Source organism: Trachemys scripta, chromosome 6, assembly GCF_013100865.1.
Source record: "Trachemys scripta elegans isolate TJP31775 chromosome 6, CAS_Tse_1.0, whole genome shotgun sequence".
In the NCBI taxonomy this organism is placed as follows: Eukaryota; Metazoa; Chordata; order Testudines; family Emydidae; genus Trachemys; species Trachemys scripta.
Window position 1 is genome coordinate 97,669,067 of NC_048303.1, and position 19,042 is coordinate 97,688,108.

Sequence of the window (19,042 nt, forward strand, 5' to 3'; positions counted from 1 at the left end):
CAACAGAGGAAAAGAATTTTGGCCTGTTTCTCTCCCAACGCACATCCCTACTCCACCCATTATTTTACAAAAAGTTACAGGTTCTACAGCTGCTGGCTCTTGTTGAGAAGTTTGCAGAAGTGTTCCAAGATTTTACTGAGTGAGGGAGCATCTCTTTATGAAAAGAAAAAAAAAAATTGGAAACATTTAGAAAGTTGATGTGTCCTTTGCAGTGTTTCGTGGGAAAAGCTTGACAGCTTGATAGTCATGTTGAAATATAGCTGCAAAACTTACAAAAATGTGCAGAAAAGTGAAATGACTGAGACCAAAGGGCAAGAATACAGATTCAATATTAAGGCCCTGATCCATCAACTTATGTGTGAGAGGCCTGTTGCACCCACAATGAACCCCACTGGACTTCAGTGGGGATAGTTGTAGATACAGCAGTCTCCCAAAACGCACCAAAAAATTGCTGGGTCAGAACCTGAAATAGATGTGATCAGGGATCTATTAGTTCTCATTCAGAAACTGGATTTAAAAGTTCCCCAAATCACCTATATAACATAAGCTTATCTTCACAAATAACATTCCAACTCTGTGGGTGCACAGCCTAACCACACAAATCAGGGGTTGTTAGTGAATTGCCATTGGATTAAATATTATTCATAAAAGATGGTGGTGGGGGACCATCTTAGGTGTAGTTATGTTTTTCTATCACTCTTGGGTTTTTTTTATGCAAAGTGGCATTTGAAAAGATTACAAAGAGCATCCCAGACTATCGAAAGCAAGCATTCCAGTACCCTTTCCTGGAAAATATGCATGAAATAAAAAATATAAAAGGAAACTTTTTAAATAAAGTAAACGTATTAAAACTTTAGCCCTATTTGTCCATCTAGCATTAGTCTCCCTGGAAACAATAAAAAGAGCACCTGTCAGCTAAGATCAAGATCCCTCATGTGTAAAACTTCAGCTGATGAGCTGTGTTTTGGGATCTGCAATTACTGGTTAGCAAAGTGAGATACAGAGAATAGGCTCCCAATAACTAAAATTTTTGAATTTTAAAATAGTAGAGATATTTTTAAAAGAGTAATTTTTAGTAAGCTTGTACATTTTTTAAACTTTTTTTTTAAATGATTTAATATTTTTAAAAATCGATTGTGCAGTTATACCAAACACCATGCTCCTGGATGGTCAAAACCAGAGTGCTTTAGCCTCACACCTCACAATGCACCAAAGGAGCATGAAAATTCGTAACCAAACCTGGTCGGTCTAATTTTCATACAGATGTACAGCACTAGGCACATGTATGGATATGTACAGATAAAGCATCAATTTTAAACGGCAACAAAACTAGACCATCAAGAATGGTTAACATTTTACATTCGAAATGCAAAAGTTATATATTACAGCCATTACAATTCCACAGTGCTATGAAATGGTTTCAGTAGAATGGTCACATAAATTGAAAAGAAAACTAATGTCTCTGCAGGCACTGGAAACCAGAGAGGAAATTTTCTCCCACATGGGACACTCTGCAGCCAGCTAATGAATCTCTCAACCACAGCCTTTTCTTCCTGGTTTCTTTTTTTGTAAGAGCAGAGATGTGGGCCACTTCATGAAACATCAAGAAGAAAATCAGAGAGGGCAGTTCTTTGCAAATAAACCTTAGTTTGTCTGCCATTTATATAACTTCCCACCTGTTCCTCTGTACGCTCCATATATAACTTGCTTATTCAGCTTATTATCTAGGACCAAGGTACATATGTGACCCTCTTTAGCATAGTATCTGAGCTTATCATGCAAACTGTTAGACAAAATCCTATTAATTAGGACTATCATAACCGAATAGCAGATGTAGTTTTCCAACATATACACAATTTAAGTGCATCAGAAGTAGTCGTTCTCACAAACTCTCTTCCCAGCTCTATTTTTAAAGTACATAATGCCTAGTCAGATAATTTAGGGGCTTCTAGCTTTGGTAATTGGCATCAAAGCATGGTTCTTCAAAACTGCCATAACAGTGGCCCAGTCAATGGCAGGAGTACGATCCAATTTAACTCAAGGAGCCCTCACTAAGATTTCACAGAGCCTTAGGGCACGTCTTCGCGTAGCTGAAGTTGCGTATCTTAGGTCGACCTCCCTGTAGTGTAGACCTAGCCAAAGAGAAACTAGAATCTGAAGTGGTATAATTTGTCCAACAACATTTATTCACTTTAATCTCCCTTTAATCCACCAGAGATTTGATGTAGTAATTTAAAATGTAGTTCTGGGTGAACTTGATTAATTAGGTTTGTGAGAAAAGTCACCTCTTACTGTATGTGTTTTGGAGCAAACTCAATGGGTTATAATTAGGCACAAATATGTATATTACATCTGCCAAATCAAATATATATTGGAGATTTGAGAAAAATTATAATTAAATGCACATCTTTATGAATTGTTCTTCAATTTTTATATTGGCACTAATTGATCAGTTACAAAAAAAAATTTCTTTTCAGTTTTCTGTAGCATAAAACAGTTCCTACTGAATTTTATAAACTGGTATGTGAAACTACAGTTTTCAGGTATGATAATGAACTTTAGGGATGGTTAGTAAAGGAAGTATAGGACATCGTTCTCAAACTTTACATAGTTTTTGTATTTTCCTACAAAAGGTACTCGTATCCCAAAAAGTCTTTAAACAGATTGCTTAATAAGTGAGAGCAAAAAACACTGTTGGTACTAAAGCCTTTACTGTAATAAACCAAATATATTTACAATTTATACAAACATTTGACCTTCAACAAAAATACAAAAACATATCACAAGATGCAAAACCAGAAAACAAGTTTGTCTCAGACACCACCGCTCTACACAGGACAGAATGCAAGTTGAACTGCAAGGAAAAGAAAGGTAATCCCACATATTCAGGCAATGAGAAAGATCTGCATGAGGTCACAAAGAAAGAAAGAAAAATAAAAGGCTTCAACATTCATCAGCAGACTCAGTTTTTTTAAATCCACAAAACCTAGGCGACATCTGTCCATCTTGCCTTTGTGTTTCATTTGGTTCAGGTAGCGGATACCTAGTTGCTGGACGTTGCCTTCTATTTTATTTTGTATACTTGGAGTTGTTTCACGTCAAGGTCTGGAAACTGATATTTTGTTCCTTTTTTAAAAAGGTAAAACCTCTCTACTTCTACAAATTAAGAACATTTGGCCCAGTTCAACTCTATAAGTTATGTCCCCATCACATTTTTCAGTAGATGACTTCATAGACTGTAGCTTTCTTGTCTCCAGAGCCAGTGACTATATATTTATCATCCACAGAGATGTCACAACTAAGCACTGATGAGGACTCTTTGGACTAGAAGGGGGGGGAAAAAAAAAACAAAAAACACAAAAATTGTTATTAATTTGTTCAGTAACTGCTGTTCAAGAGGTATTGCACTTGTCCATACACTTCAGGTACGTGTGTGTGCCCAGTGAACGAGAGATTTTTCCTTTAGCGGTACCCTTTGGGGAGGCGAATGCACCATCAGCCACCTGGTGCTGCTGCATGATGGTATAAAAAACAGAGCCACCCCAGACCCTCTATTCCTTCCAGCCAGATGAACTCTGATAGAGGGTGCATCATGGAATGGACATGTGCAACATATCTCAAAGAACAACAGTTACAGAACAAGTTAGTAACCGTTTTTAATTCTTCAAGCGACTGCACATGTCCATTCCACTTCAGGTGACGCACAAGAAGTACAATCCAAAGGTAGGTTTTGGAGTCTACCTGAACAAGGATTGAAGAACTATTTGTCCAAAAGCGGCATTATCTTTGGAATGCTGAGATATAGCACAGGGGTAGGCAACCTATGGCACGAGTGCCGAAGGCGGCGCGCAAGCTGATTTTCAGTGGCACTCACCCTGCCTGGGTCCTGGCCACCGCTCCAGGGGCTCTGCATTTTATTTTAATTTTCAATGAAGTTTCTTAAACATTTTTAAAAACCTTATTTACTTTACATACAACAATAGTTTAGTTATATATTATAGACTTATAGAAAGAGATCTTCTAAAAACGTTAAAATGTATTACTGGCACGCGAAACCTTAAATTAGAGTGAATAAATGAAGACTCGGCACACCGCTTCTGAAAGGTTGCCGATCCCTGATATAGCATAACTCGTAATAAAGGTACACTGATGACCAAGTTGCTCTATAAATGTCTGTTATAAGTATATGAGCCAAAAAAGCTGCTGAAGCTGCCTGAGATCTTGTAGAGTGTGCTACCACCCTGTTTGGAGCGGGGTACATAGGCAACATCATAGCACAGATGTATGCAAGATGAAATCCTCTGAGTTGAGACTGGAAGTCCTTTCATTTTGACTGTAACTGACACAAACAGCTGGGACAATGATCTATAAAACCTAATTCTGTCCAAGTACTCTTCTAACATCCAAGATATGGAACCTCTCCTCATCCTTAGGAGAACAGGGCTTAGGAAAGAAAGTCAGTAAATATATGGCCTGATTAAAGTATTGGAGTTCCACCTCAGTCAGGAATTTCAGATGTGGGCACAAGTATACCTTGTTCTCATAAAAAACTGAGTAAGGAGGGTCAGCTACCAGAACTCGTAACTCCACCACCCTTCTCATGAAGGTAATAGCCACCAAAAACACTGCTTTCATAGATAGATGAGGTAAAGAGCAGGTAGCCACTGGTTCAAAGGGCAGACCAATCAAACTTGTTATCACCAGATTTTGGTCCCAGGGAGGAATGGGATCCATGACATGGGGATATAGCCTGTCCAGACCTTTTAAGACTCTGACTGTTATAGGATTAGAAAACTCTGAGTGGCCTGCAATTGGTGGGTGGAGAATGGAGGTAGCTGTCAGGTGAACTCTGATGTAAGTAATCTATAGGCCTTCTTGTTCAGATGGAACAAACAGTCCAAAACATGTTGGATAATGGCCATGACTGCAAAAACACCTCTCTGCTTTGATCAGAAGGAGAACTGTTTCCTCTTCAACAGGGAAGCATATCTAGTAAATGGCTTCCTGCTATTCATGAGAACATAATACTCCTGCTCTAGAGATGTTAACTATGGAGCACCCAGGCAGTAAGATGGAGAGTGGCCATGTTGGGATGTAGCAGGCAACCGTGGTCCTGGGAAATAAAATTGGGTTCTGTAGATAGTGTCAAAGGAAACCTGGCAGAAAGGCTAAGCAGATTGGAGAACTAACGCTGGCTAGGCCAACTTGGTGCTATGTGGGCCATACAAACATGACCCTTCTTGGGCTTGAGAAATAGCGGAATAGGAGGGAAGGCATCCAGCAGTTTGTCTTTCCAAGAAAGTAGGAAAGCATCTGTCAGCAATCCCTGACTGTGACCAAAAGAGCTGACACTTTGTGAGTAGTTAACAGGTCTATGTGAGGGATCTGGTTTGAAAAATGATCCTCACAAGTTTTGGCCTGACAGACCACTCATGATCTATGCTGAACAAACTGCTCAGGCAATCTTCCAAGCTGCTCTGAAGACCAGGAAGGTGACAGGCTTTGAGATGAATTGCAAAACTCCCAAAGATGTATCGCCTCTTGACAGAGATTGTCTGACCTGGCCTCTGTCTTTTCATGTAGAACATCACTGCAGTGTTGTACATGAGGACTTGAGTGTTTCCCCTGATGTGAGGGAGAAAAGCCTGACAGACCAGATGAATAGCCCTGAACTCCCATATGTTCATGTGGCGAGCTAAATCTTGATGAGATCTCAGGTCCTGCGTTTGTAGGTTTCCTAGGTGAGCTCTCCAACCTAGAGAAGTAGTACCTGTAATCAAAAAGTCAGTGTGGGTAAAGGAGGGGCAATGGAAACTTCCACACACACATTGGCTGGATCCATCCACTAGACCAGTGCTTCTCAAAGTGGTGGTCTGTAGACCGTGCCAGTCCGCAAGCCATCGGCTACCGGTCCACGACGAGTTTCCTCATAAGAGCGTCAAATAGGATAATAATATGGCACCGGTCACTGGCACATTGGAAAAAAAAATTGCCGGTTCCCCACATCAGACAGCTTGAGAAGCACTGCACTAGACCAAGGAGGCTATCACTCATGCCCAAGTACTCAAATCAACATGTCCAATGGGTGATGAGCCAGGAAGTACATTGACCTTAACCAGCTCTGCAACATTTGGAGACAAATTCTGGCATGCCAAACCACATATGTGCAGGAGGCCATGTGCCCCAGTAATCTGAGGCAGTATCTTACTGTTGTAGGTGGATGGTCTTTGAGATCTATGGAAATGTTTAACACTGTCTGGAATCAGACTTGAGGTAGGAACACGGGCTACTGGAGCATTCAGGATCGTTTTATACATTGTGTTCTCTGAACTGGGAAGAAGATTGACTTGTGCTCATTGTTCAACATAACCAGAACACTGAAGACAGATTGGATCCAGGATAGACCGACTTCCACTTGTAGTTTGGATTGATCCCATACCAGCCAGTCATCCAGGTTAGGAAAGACTTGGACTCCTGCTCTCCTTAAGAATGCAACTACGCCTGCCATGCATTTTATAAATATACAGACTTAGGGCAACAGACAGGCAGAAGGGTCAGATTGCAAATTGATAATGGATATTGTTGACCAGAAATCTTAGGAATCTCCTGTAGTTTTATGGGGCAGCCACATGAAAATGTGCATCCTTCAAGCTGAGGGCAGCATACCAGTCGTTGGGATCCAGGGAGGGGGATGATGGAGACTAGGGTTATCATGCAAAACCTTACTTTCTTTAACATTTTACAAGTCCAGGATGAGTCTGAGACCTCCTTTTGACTCTGGAATCAGGAAATAACATGAATAGAAACCTCAATAAAGAGGGGAACCTCTTCTATAGCTCCCAAATGGAGATGAAACTGCACTTGTCAGGAGAACAACCTTATGAGAGTGTTCTCTGAAGAGAAAGTGGGGAAGGAAGTTGGGTGGGGAGAGTGGAAATAAACAGCAATTTCACAGTACCTAGGACCCCCTGATCTGTGGTAATATGGGACCAAGGATATAGGAACCGGGATAACAAGTCAGAAAAAATATGGGAGGGATATTGCAGATTCCATGGTGTTGGCTGCTCAATCTACCCCATCTAAGGATGCTTGCAGAGTGGTCTGAGAACTACAGAATATTGTCACAGAGGGAGAAGTCGTATCTGGCCAATTAGGCTTGTTGGCTAAAGATATGAAATTGCAGCCCAGATGTGGAATAAATTTTCCTATCAAAAAGGTCTAATTTCTTCATATCTTTGTCCTTTGGTGTAGAAGATGGTCAATCCTGACACAAGCTCATTCACCTCCAAGACAACTAAGGAACCTGGCAAAGTATGGGTATAAAAATGTTCATAGCCTTGAGAAGGGACATGGCACCCTCTGTCAGTTCTCTTAGCTGTGAAAGGCAGAGGATAGCATTTGCCACAAGGATTTTGTAGGTGTTGATGGGCAAAGCCACTCTAGAAGGCCCTGCTGAACCCATAATGTTGAACTCAAAAGCCTGTGGGAACTCTCCTGGAACCACTTCAGCAGGAATATCAAAAGAGGTAGCTACTCTCGATAAACCCTGATGTAAACCCTCCAGACAGGTGAGGAATCCTGGGGGACTATAGTCTCATCAGATGAGAGGAGGAAAAATACAGAGGAGGCCGAGGCTAATCCTCCTGTGGTGCAGTGGGTCAATGTTTGGAAGCATGAGTCTGGTCTTGAAAGTCTTCTTGGTACAGACCTTGTGATCTGTCATCTGCTAGAAGATCTATAAGGCTAGGAAACCAGGGAGGATCTGGAAGTGGGAGGCATGCCCCACAGGTTCCAGTAAGGAATAGATATGGCATAGGATCCCAGCCACAACGGCTCCGAAGATCCACATCTCTGCACATGTAATAGGTAAGAGGAACGGAATTCCTGCAATGAAGGTGAGTGTTGTCATCTAACCCAGGAGTGAGGGACATAGGAGCCTACCTCACAATCCGAGGAAGACCCTGATTCGCATGACCATGGTGGTATGGTGCCAAGCAGCGCCAGAGCCTGGGGGTCTCTCTCCAGAGATATCGGAACTGTGGACAGCATGCTGTTTACCTCTGGATGGAACTGAGCGAGAAAGCACTGGACACTCCAAAGAGCTAGCCCCAAACAGTATTGAGGGATGAACTTGTCTCTGAGGTAGGTCCATAGCCAGGGCCTTTCACTAGCACGTCTCCTGGACCATCAGAGAATCTGGCACCATGAAACAGAGTAGAATCTGTGCTGCCACATAGGTCTCCAGTGTCATCAGTACCAAGAGATTTTCCTGGTGCTATTATTTTTGCACTGAAGGAGTCAGCGCTGTAGTAGAGGTCCTTCTCAATGGCCCAGGCATGGGTGCTGAAGTTGATAACCCTTGATGAGAAGAGGTTGGTAACAGGGAGCATCTCTTCCCAGAGGATACCCTATCTTGTCCTCCAGATTGTTTACTGATGGATGTTCCCAGGGACCTTGATCTTTGAATGATCCAAGACTCGGCTCCTCTGATGAATGGTCTGGTCTTCCATGCTTCTTTCTCACCACTAGAAAAGGGGATTGGTGCTGACTTTCAGAAGCAGTGTCCCAAGGAACAGTCTTCACCAATGCTAAAGTACTTGATGCCCTCCTTGACAGGAAGGTATAGAAGGTGGATGCAGAGCAGCCTGCAGGAGGATATGGCAGTCTCACCTACCTGTCTTTTTTCGTCTGGGATTTGAAGTTCCTGCAATCTGGCAGGGATTTCGAACATGACCCACAACAAGGTACTTCGGGCAGGTGAAATAAGAATCATTCTTTGGCATAGATTTCTTGTAACCAGCACAAGACTTAAAACCTGAAGACCAACGCATACCTCAGTACTGGGTGTCAGTAACCCACGAATAAGAGGGAACCAATGCTCCAAGAAAAACAACCAATAAAACCTACAATCATCTACCACCAACGAATATCATTAACTTAACTATTTACATAAAGGAAGATAATTTCCGTGTAAAGGGAGAAACTTGCAACAGCATGCCCATGCACTCTGACTACTGATCCCAGGCGGTGCGAAGGAACTGAGGGAGGTCTGGGGCAGTGGCATGAGGGGGCTGAGGGCGCATATGACACCCCAATGGGTACCACTAAGGGTAAAATTTCCAACTTTGGTGCATTGGGCACAGACACACCTGAAATGGAATGGGCATGTGCAATCACTCAAAGAAAAATATAACATTAAAAAAAAATTATATATATTTTTTAAAGAAACTAGGGGTGGGGGGCTATTACTCTTACCTGGAATATACTGGCTCCATACGGGGTCCGCCAGGCATTAAGAAGGTTATCTTTTCCAGTACTCACAAACCATTTACCTAGAAGTGTAACAGAAAGGCAATGAGAACGTATAATAAAACATCCAACAACTGACAGATTTTACATTTTCAACTCACATTTATGAAGTTTAACTCAATAGGCATATTAACCTCAGGGGTTATTAGCTGGCTGATTAGCACTATTCAAAGCTCTTGGTACTAATCAACATGGTTTTTGCTTACATCTGTGTGGGGAGGGGAAGGGGGGATATGAAACGCATCACAGAGGAATGCTGTTGCTGCTTGTAATAGTAATACTTTTAAAAAAATAACCACTTAGTAAGTAGAAAGCGCTTTACAAACATGAACTAATTCTCACAACAGCCATAGGAGGAAGGTAGATGGGTATTACCATCATTTTACAGATGGTGAATAAGAGGCAGAAAGGTGAAGTGACTTCCCCAAGTCATACAGTAAGTAACTGGCAGAGCAAGGATTAGAACATAGGAACCCCTGGCTTCCAGGCCAACTTACCACAGTAAGCAAACTTAAGTGACAACACACAGCTCTCATGAAGATGTAATTGATACTTGTCTGGTTTATTTACATGTAGTACTTCCACATTGCTGCTCTCCATCCCCACAGCTAGCCATTCACCAGTAGGGCAATATCCAAGGGAAAAGATCTGGGGAAATTAAACAAGGAAAATCTTTATCTTTTTGCAAAGTTAATGAATGAAATATCACAGTGGAGGAAAGAGACTAAAACCAAAACCAAACTGTTCACCAGCAAGAATATCGTTCCAATTCTGACAAGAAAATAGAGGAATATTTAGTTATCTATTCATGTAATTCAAACTATGTTTTGGGGGGAACGGGAAGTGAGATGTCATTTAGGCTATCATTGCATTTTTGTGAGCCAATAATCTATAGGAATTCCAAAACATAATGCATGTTTTGGTTTCTAACAGCAAAATAAAAATTTCCCACTTGCACTGGGTTTAGTTCTTGAGTATCATCCTAAATAAACTGGCAAATTAAAAAAAAAAAAAAAAAAAAGTAGGAAAACCTAGTCACCTGTGATGTGAAGTCATGCTGTTGTAGCTGTCTCCCTTCTCTCAAGTCCCAGGATCTGACAGTATTGTCCAAACCTCCCGTCCAGAGCTTGGTACCATCATTAGAAATGTCAATACAGCTGGCTCCATCTGTGTGGCCCTGGAATTGCCTGATAAAACAAACCAGATTGAATAATGATTTCCTGCCAGAGCTCAAGGTAAACACTGTTGTGTTGTTAGTTTTGGATTCTGTATGTGTGTGTCATCTCTTCTGAGTCTGCTGATGTGCAAGAGCCAGCCCCTCCCACTGGCTGAACATGAAATGTACACATTACAAAAACCACTTTGCAGGTGTTAGGGAAATGATCTGTAATACAGCTAGCTAAACAAAAGCAGTCAAATATTTCCTATCAAATTTTGGGAGGAAGGAAAGCTATTTAAAACACAAAGTACAAGTATGTTAGCCATCACACCTGGAAAAAATGAATGAATCACCAAGATTAAAAAACAGACTATCCAGGGGACAAACTAGTTATTTCTGCATTTTTATTTATCTGTGAATCAAGAAGATAAATACATAGCAGATTTGGTTACATAAATATTAGTAGGAAGGAATCCAGAAAACTAAAAACAACACCGCCACCATGACTGAATCAGCAAAATTATGCCCTCAGTGGTAGTAGGTCATGAGATCCCATAGTCACTAAACAGTATGTTTTGTTTTAAAGCTTTGCCTTAGGAACTCCCAGCTCTCAGCAACACAGGGTCAACAAGTTTTCCTTGATCCTTAGACTGACATCCTCTGAGATGCTTGCATTTTTCACTAGCGATTGACTTTGGGGAAGTCCTCTGCCTTAGTGTCAAAGGTTGGGGCGGGCGGGGGGGGGGGGGGAAGACTCTTTTGGGAGTCAACTATAAATCATTTACAACTGCCACAATAAAGGTCATGTGGCACGTTTTGTTTTGAGTCACTGATCTGAAAACACAAGGAGTTATCAATTAGTAAAGTAGCAGGCAATGGAAGAATAGAAGCAAACATATAGAGGAAAAAAGTGCATCACAGCACTATGGCAGCTAGTCCTGGTCATTCATGAGAGTGTCATAAAATTTAGAAAGATTTTATTTGTATTCAGACATAATTTAAATACGTAGCAAGGGTCATCCACGTTTTAGGACATGCCAAAATCAAATTTGTGGATCTAAACACACAAAGGGCTTTATACTTGGTGCAAATATGTGGGCCTAAATCCTAAAGAGTGACTAGGATTTGGGTACCTCAGTTTTTTTGGTGCCCACTCAGAAACACTTTAAATAGGCCCAGAGTGTGTACTCAACACTTACTGAAAATCAGGGCCATTCCTAATTTAAGCTCCATTTCCTTACAGTACCATGAATATCTACAAATTTAGTAGCAATGGACCAAAAGTTAGCTTTTCAGTGAACCACAGCATGATTATACTATAAGCTATCCCAGGCAATTCCAGATCCAGCCTCTGCATAATGGCAGAAAGGGATAACATTACCATGCCAGGCACTCACATTTAGAAATGGATTCTGCCTCTAGCACATTTACTGTTTTGTCTTGAAGTCTTAAAGGAAAGTCAGTTACGGAAATGACTTATCTGGGCATTAAGTTAATCATACTGCCTGCCAACCAATCCTAAAAGAATTAGAGATTGGCTGCAAAGAGTATCACTTATTAGCCTCCAAAAAAACGGACCAACAACCAAAAATAGTATCTTAAAAATATGAGAGGCGAAAACTGGGGAGGAATGGCAGAAAAAAACCGAATGCATGAAATTGTTTCAACTTTAATTTAACATTATTTATACTATGGTTAAATTAAACAAAATTTAAGAGCTGCTCCAAGCCTCGTTTAACACCTTGGGTGCATCCCAAAGCCAGTATAATCAACTGTATGCTAAAAAAAATCTCAACAGAAAAGCCCAAGATGTTACAGCACAGGAAGTTTCCCAAAGAACACATGGTCAAAAGTATAATGTCTTGTCAACACCCATTTCTCATGCACAATGGACTATTGGTATTTCATGCCTTATTGATACAGTTGGCAGCATCCACACTCTTCTAAATCACTTTTGGATAGTCCAATTTTGTTGCCATTTATAAGCAGGTGATTTTCAATACTTATGTAACAAGGGTCAAGATAAGACAAAGAAATACACCTCAATACTACCCCAAAGTTTGCATTCATTCTTCATCAACCATGAAGATTAAAGTGATATATATCGGTCTGCGGTGATTTGGGGCTGATCCAAAATTCACTTAAGTCCATGGGAATTTTTATATTGACTTTAGTGGGCTTTGGATCAGGTCCTTTATGAACTGTGAGAATGTTTTCCAGGACTAGGCTGAGATCATCACTAAACTAGGATTCACTCTGTTCTCTAGACAACAGGGACTACCTACGTAACACTTTTATCATGAAACATTATGTAGGAACAATAAATATTTAGCTAATTATCTAAAGAGTAACTTTAGTAAAAATCCTTTTGTAAAGTAAGAATAACTCACCTGACCAACGTCTGATTGTGCAGATCCCACACTGCAATGTTCCCATCACTACAGCAGGAAAAGCAGACCTTGGAATCGGGGCTGATAGCCAGAGCGTAGCAGGCTGGAGCAGATGATGTCAGCTCTGCTTTTATACGAGGAGTTGGTGCTGCCAGGTCCCATATGGATAATGTGCTGGCTTCCCCACCAACTATGAGGGTGCATCCATCAGGCAGCAATTTACAGGAGCGGATGTAGTTATCTCTGTTCTGTATAATACAAGCCACCTCAGTTACATTAATAAATTCCTACTGATAATAACCAATGACATGATCCATGCTGCATCCAAGTTTTAAACAGTAGGCTGTATTTTCCTGCTGCCAAAGTACACAAAATTCACCAGCAGATTCTAAATGGCTTCCATCTCCTACCTCTCACCACTGAGCAGAGAGTACAGCTGTAGAAATTAAGCTACAATTTTCATATTGCAAGTACGGAAGCCTACTGTGTTTTGAATCTGATGGGTAGCAATTCTTACATCTCATTACAAACTGACAGAGCTAAGCTAACAGAGCCAAGAGCTTGCTTGCTGTACAAGTGCACTCCTTCTGCTATGACTGCCAACACTGCAGGAATATTTCTGAAAGAGCAAATGACCTCTTACTTTGGCAGTGTGAAGAAACCATCTATGAAAAACAGGTTGTAAGACCAATGCCATCCTAGAGTTTTTTTCCTTAATCTCTATTTTGTGCTTACTATTTATACACAAACGCTGCACCTTTTATGTCCTGACTGCTTTTAACCTGTTTCTTGGGACTTAAACTGGGTCTTCGTTTGTCAGCAGGGCTCTTACGCATAACTGGTTTCACATTTGTGATAATGTTGCTGACTAAAAAGTACTAAGGGGAAACAGTCCTGGCTTCAGCCATTACAAGTTTTACTCCATAAATTATTGGCTGTCATGATTTCCTCACTTTAAATAGCAAAATTATTGTGATGAGAACCAAAAGGATAAAGCCTACAACTCCAAACATATAAGAAAGCAATATTGCTATTTGTTTGCGTTACACTTTCCTTAGTACAGCAGGACAATCATTTTTTGTGGTAGCAGACCTTGTTGGCCCTGTTGTAAGCAGCAATAAGACTACATAACCTACACATAGATAACTATGAATACTGCTTCCAGGACTGCATCCTCCACATAGCACATCATATATATTCAGCAATGATATTTGATGGCTAACACTGGGATAGTAATGAAGGTCACAGCAAAGCCTGACTGTATACCTTCGCTTGTACCAACACCATTGAATATTGAAAGCAAACATGCTGTTTTAAATAGGTACTTTAGGGATTTATAGCTTATACCCTTAGTAGAGCACTTGCCTTCACAGTTCACATTTTACTGGTTGCCTTTCTTTCCAACCTTTTTCAGCTGATTTTATTGGTTGTGGAGCAGAGCATGGTGTATGAAGCTTCCTGAACTAGTTGAGCAGGCACACCCTGCCTGCTCCATGTTGAATACAGCACTGAAATCATTGTCAGCTCTCAACAGATGTACGTTTATGTTCCGAACAAGAGCAAATACATATTAACTTTGAGACCACGCCCTGTACTGTAATCAAGCACTGTAACTACCTTCTATTTAAATGAACTGTAGCAAAAGAGAAATATTTATGGAATGTTCTAGGCATCACAGAGCAAGAATGACTGCATTCACTTTCTGTCACTTTCATCTCAACTAACGGGGAAACCCCCATTATCTGCAAGAGGGAGAACTGGGGACAATTTCCATTTAAAAGTCATCTGTCTAGTGCAGCATTTGATTGTTACTGATCATATTTGTGATGAATAAACTACGATTCTTCCTCACCACTGCCACCATTTTATTTTAAAAAATAGTTATATACCTAATGCAGGAAACAGAACTGCCTGATATTTCCTTATAATATGAATAAAATCCAGGCCTGGAGAGCTATTTCCTTATTGAGTCTCCAAGGAGAAGTTAACCTTATGCACAAGTTACTGTTTGCTTACCAGGCAGTCCAGCTGAGAGACAGGGCTCTTGTTGCCAGGTTGGCTAATATCCCAGACTTTGACACATCCCTTTCCCCCAGTGTACACGTGTCTTGTGGGGTTGCTGATGGTAACTGCACACACTACTTCCCCATGATTCAGGGTATTGATCTGACGAGCATGGCGAGGGATTCCTGGTCCAATGAGGGCATCAGGAGGGAAAGGTACAGGCTGCATCTGACCATCTGCAGTAACGTGAAAGGAGTATGCTCTTTTTGGGAAAGAGGGAAGAGAAGAGAAAAAGACAGAGAATTAGGTCAACCATTACATTGCTGAGTTGTGAGAAATAAGAGCAACCTTTCAGCAGTTCCTTTGCTTGGCTAATTTTATTTTTCATATTATATCAATTTAAGCTGCAGTGCCAAATGCTATAGGCACAGAAAATTTGGGATGGGACGAGACCACTCACAACAGACAGTTCCATCTCCTCTTGCATGAGAAGTAATTAGAGCAAAAAATAAAAGTGCATTAAGTGGTACGATTAACAAATCCCCTTTAAAAAAAAAGTCTATGAGGTCATAGCAACTACTTAATCATCTTTTAGCCTCAGGGAATTTAACCAAACACCTAGACTGCAAGTATGAACTAAATATGAGTCAACAGTGTAACACTGTTGCAAAAAAAAGCGATCATAATTCTGGCATTAGCAGCAGTGTTGTAAGCAAGACACAACAAGTAATTCTTCTGCTCTACTCTGTGCTGATTAGGCCTCAGCTGGAGTACTGTGTCCAGTTGTGTGCGCCACATTTCAAGAAAGATGTGGACAAATTGGAGAAAGTCCAGAGAAGAGCAATAAAAATTATTAAAGGTCTAGAAAACATGACCTATGAGGGAAGATTGAAAAAATTGGGTTTGTTTAGTCTGGAAAAGAGAAGACAGAGGGGACATAACAGTTTTCAAGTACATAAAAGGTTGTTACAAGGAGGAGGGAAAAGAATTATTCTCCTTAACCTCTGAGGATAGGACAAGAAGCAATGGGCTTAAATTGCAGCAAGGGAGGTTTAGGTTGGACATTAGGAAAAACTTCCTAACTGTCCGGGTGGTTAAGCACTGGAATAAGTTGCCTAAGGAGGTTGTGGAATCTCCATCACTGGAGATTATTAAGAGCAGGTTAGACAAACATCTATCAGGGATGATCTAGATCAAGGGTCTCAAACACGCGGCCTGCGGGATTTTTTCATGCGGCCCACCAAGCTCCCCGTGCCCCCCCTGCCCATGGACCCCCCGCCCCTCTGCCTACCTCGTGGCACCACGAGCCCCGTGCAGCTCCCTGAAGCGGCTGGAACTATGGCCCTGCAGATCCGGGCAGGGCGGGGGGGAGGGGAGTAGAGGGCTCTGTGCTCTCAATTCCAGGCACTGCCCCCCGCAGCTCCCATTGGCCAGGAATAGGGAACCGCGGCCAATGGGAGCTTTGGGGGAGGTACCTGGAAGAGCAGCACATGGCGCCGTTTTTCCCTGCCCCCGAGACTCCGGCTGCATCCTGGAGCAGAGCACAGCGGGGCGAGGGCAGGCAAGGAGCCTGCCCTAGCCACGGTGCGCAGCGCTGCCACCCCGGATCCGCTCTAGGTAAGTGGCTCCGGGCCAGAAGCCACACCCCAACACCCTGTCCAGAGTGCCCCTGCCACATCCCTCACCCCAACTCCCTGCCCTGAGCCCCCGCCGCACCTTGCACCCCTCACCCTCCTGCACTCCACACCTCAACTCCCTGCCCTGAGCCCCTGCCGTACCCTGAACCTCAACTCCGTCCCCTGAGCCCCGCCATGCCCCGCACCCTCCTGCACACCATCTGAGAATGAGTGAATTGAAACTGATGGCTGTGATGTGGAGAACAGTAGCTAAATAAAGATTATACTTTTTTCAAGGAAAAACGTATATAGGCAGATGCCCCACATGTATTACTTTCACAATACTCCACTAATAGAAGTTAGGGCCTAGCGTTTCTGTTATAGCTCAAAACCATTATAGGACAAAACCTTTTCACTAACTTAACACATTTTATTGCCTTGGTGAGATCCCAAATTTTGTCCTAATGTTTTTAATATATATCTGATTCACATCACAAAGACCAATACTACCATCAATGCTGACGCCACATTTATGACAGTCTCAAAAAGGCCAAAAACTGAATGAACATGGAGAGGAGAATGAACTACCTGCTCACTAATACAAATTGGGCAGTTTGAGTCACATTGTTTGGTGCTCTCCCTTGTTATCCCTTTTATTTTTTCCTTAAAATATCCTTTTCATAAAAGGATGATCAAAGGGTCTACTCTATACTCCAAATGCAGCCTTCCTACAGATTCTCAGTCAGTATAAATCAGATGAAATTCAGTATTACATGCATTATTTAATTCGCATTCTATCCTAAAACTATTACTCTCGGATTTTTCCAATTTGTGTTTTCTGTAGTATGTGCTATAACCAGGAATTGAAAAACCTACTAAAATGGGGCGAGAACGCTGACTAGGGGTGGGGAGAGAATAGATAGAACAGCTGGCTCCTACCCTTGAAGGAAAGAATTAAGCCTGAGAGCAGAGCAGCCCAGATATCACTAATGATCTTTCAGTATGGAAGGAAGGAATGGAAGAAGAGCAGCCCACGTGCTATTATTGTTTTCTGAAAAGAGTAGAGGGAAGCAAGCTGCATTTATGTTAAGGCATGGATGTTTCTTATAGCTGACCACATGTGGTGGAATTCATACTTGAGTGAATGCACACAGGTGAATGGGTACGTACGGATGAGCGTGAGCAAGAAACAGAATGAGGGGGCTATACTAGCCAAGAAGTGAAGGAGAGAAAGATCTTCAGGAAGATGTGTGCAAGAGAAAAATGTAGAACTGGAGGTAAAGAACAGAAGATAACATTAGGAAAGAATAAGAAAAGGTTACAAGGGCATGGAGAGAAAAAGAATGGAAGGATACTCACTCCACAACACAATGTATATAATAGGATGGAAAATTTGAGTAAAGGGGAAACAAGATACAAGAAAAAGCACAAGAGACAAAGTTATATTGTTGCAAGACTTATTAAATGGGAAGTAGATTGATAATGCAAAACATAATCACAGTATTCTTTTAAATTGTCTAGGGCCTGGCTTTTGGGGCTGTGACAGCACAAGTGTTTGTCACATGCTAACAGTAGATGTTGAGAAAACTTCTGAAGCCCCCTAGTAAAATAATTTGAATATAAAATGTTCAAGTTTTATCACGGTACATTCCTTGCATAGAACTGAATATACCATTTATCTTCATGATGCTGATAGACAATAAAAAAGAGAGAGGGCAATATGAGTCTGGCTGTCTCAGGTTTGTAGCACTTCCTTTTAGTTCATTTCCTCCTTCAGGGCACAGGAACAAAGTGAACACTAGCCCTCAACAGTTAATATCGTGTAGGTGACTTCACTGGTTATAACTCCTTTCATCCAATGAGTAGTTTCCATTTATAAATACCATTAGTATTTGATTTAGAGGGCAGTTCTTTACTCACTCAAAAAGCCCACTGTTCTAAATACCATAATTACTGCCAACGTTGTTACCCTAAAAAACAAACAAAAACAAAGGGATGAACAAAATGAGGTCCTGTGATAAAAATACTATGTGATTATGTAATTAATGACTGTCCCATAATGCATGTGCATGGGAGCAAAATTAAGGTTGCACAGCTAACCATAATTCTGGCATTTCCTAACTTTTGACTTTGCAAGCCTAATAGTGGTTTTTTTTTTTTTTGTTTTTTTTTTTTACACATTGCTTTTTTAGATGTAATTTCCCAGGTTTTTTAAAGTAATAAACTGAAAAGGTTGAAATTCCACATCAGGCTGACACCACCAGGTGTCATCAGCAGGTTTGGAATCTTTATATCTACCACACTCCACATCACTGTGCCACTTGAGCTCAGGGAGAAACGGATAGAAGGCTGTCATCCTCTATGTGGACCATCCCTTCAGTGGATTTCACAGACATTTATTGAGAGCAGAAGAATTGGAATCTTGAGTTCCATTCCAGGCTCTTGAGGGGAGTGTGATCTAGTGGATACAGACACTTCTGTCTGTTTCCCCCAAGACTGACCCCTTCTGCTGTTCCCCCCAGCCCATCCCCGTCCTCTTTTCCCCACCTCAGCTCCTCATTCAG

The 19,042-nt window shown here is 41.4% G+C and overlaps 1 protein-coding gene across 4 annotated transcripts in view; it reads right to left on the reverse strand.

Moving 5' to 3' along the window:
• Window positions 1-2,694: 2,694 nt before the first annotated feature.
• TLE1 (TLE family member 1, transcriptional corepressor) overlaps window positions 2,695-19,042 on the reverse strand; it is a 106,288-nt gene continuing 89,940 nt past the window's right edge. For all 4 annotated transcript variants that reach the window (XM_034773100.1, XM_034773099.1, XM_034773098.1 and 1 more), the window contains exons 15-20: window positions 14,875-15,124; window positions 12,859-13,106; window positions 10,349-10,496; window positions 9,807-9,957; window positions 9,256-9,332; window positions 2,695-3,324 (exon numbers count right to left, since the gene is read on the reverse strand). In XM_034773100.1, coding sequence (XP_034628991.1) covers window positions 3,217-3,324; window positions 9,256-9,332; window positions 9,807-9,957; window positions 10,349-10,496; window positions 12,859-13,106; window positions 14,875-15,124 — 982 coding nt within the window. In that variant the 3' untranslated portion in view covers window positions 2,695-3,216. The remainder of the gene's footprint in view (window positions 3,325-9,255; window positions 9,333-9,806; window positions 9,958-10,348; window positions 10,497-12,858; window positions 13,107-14,874; window positions 15,125-19,042) is intronic.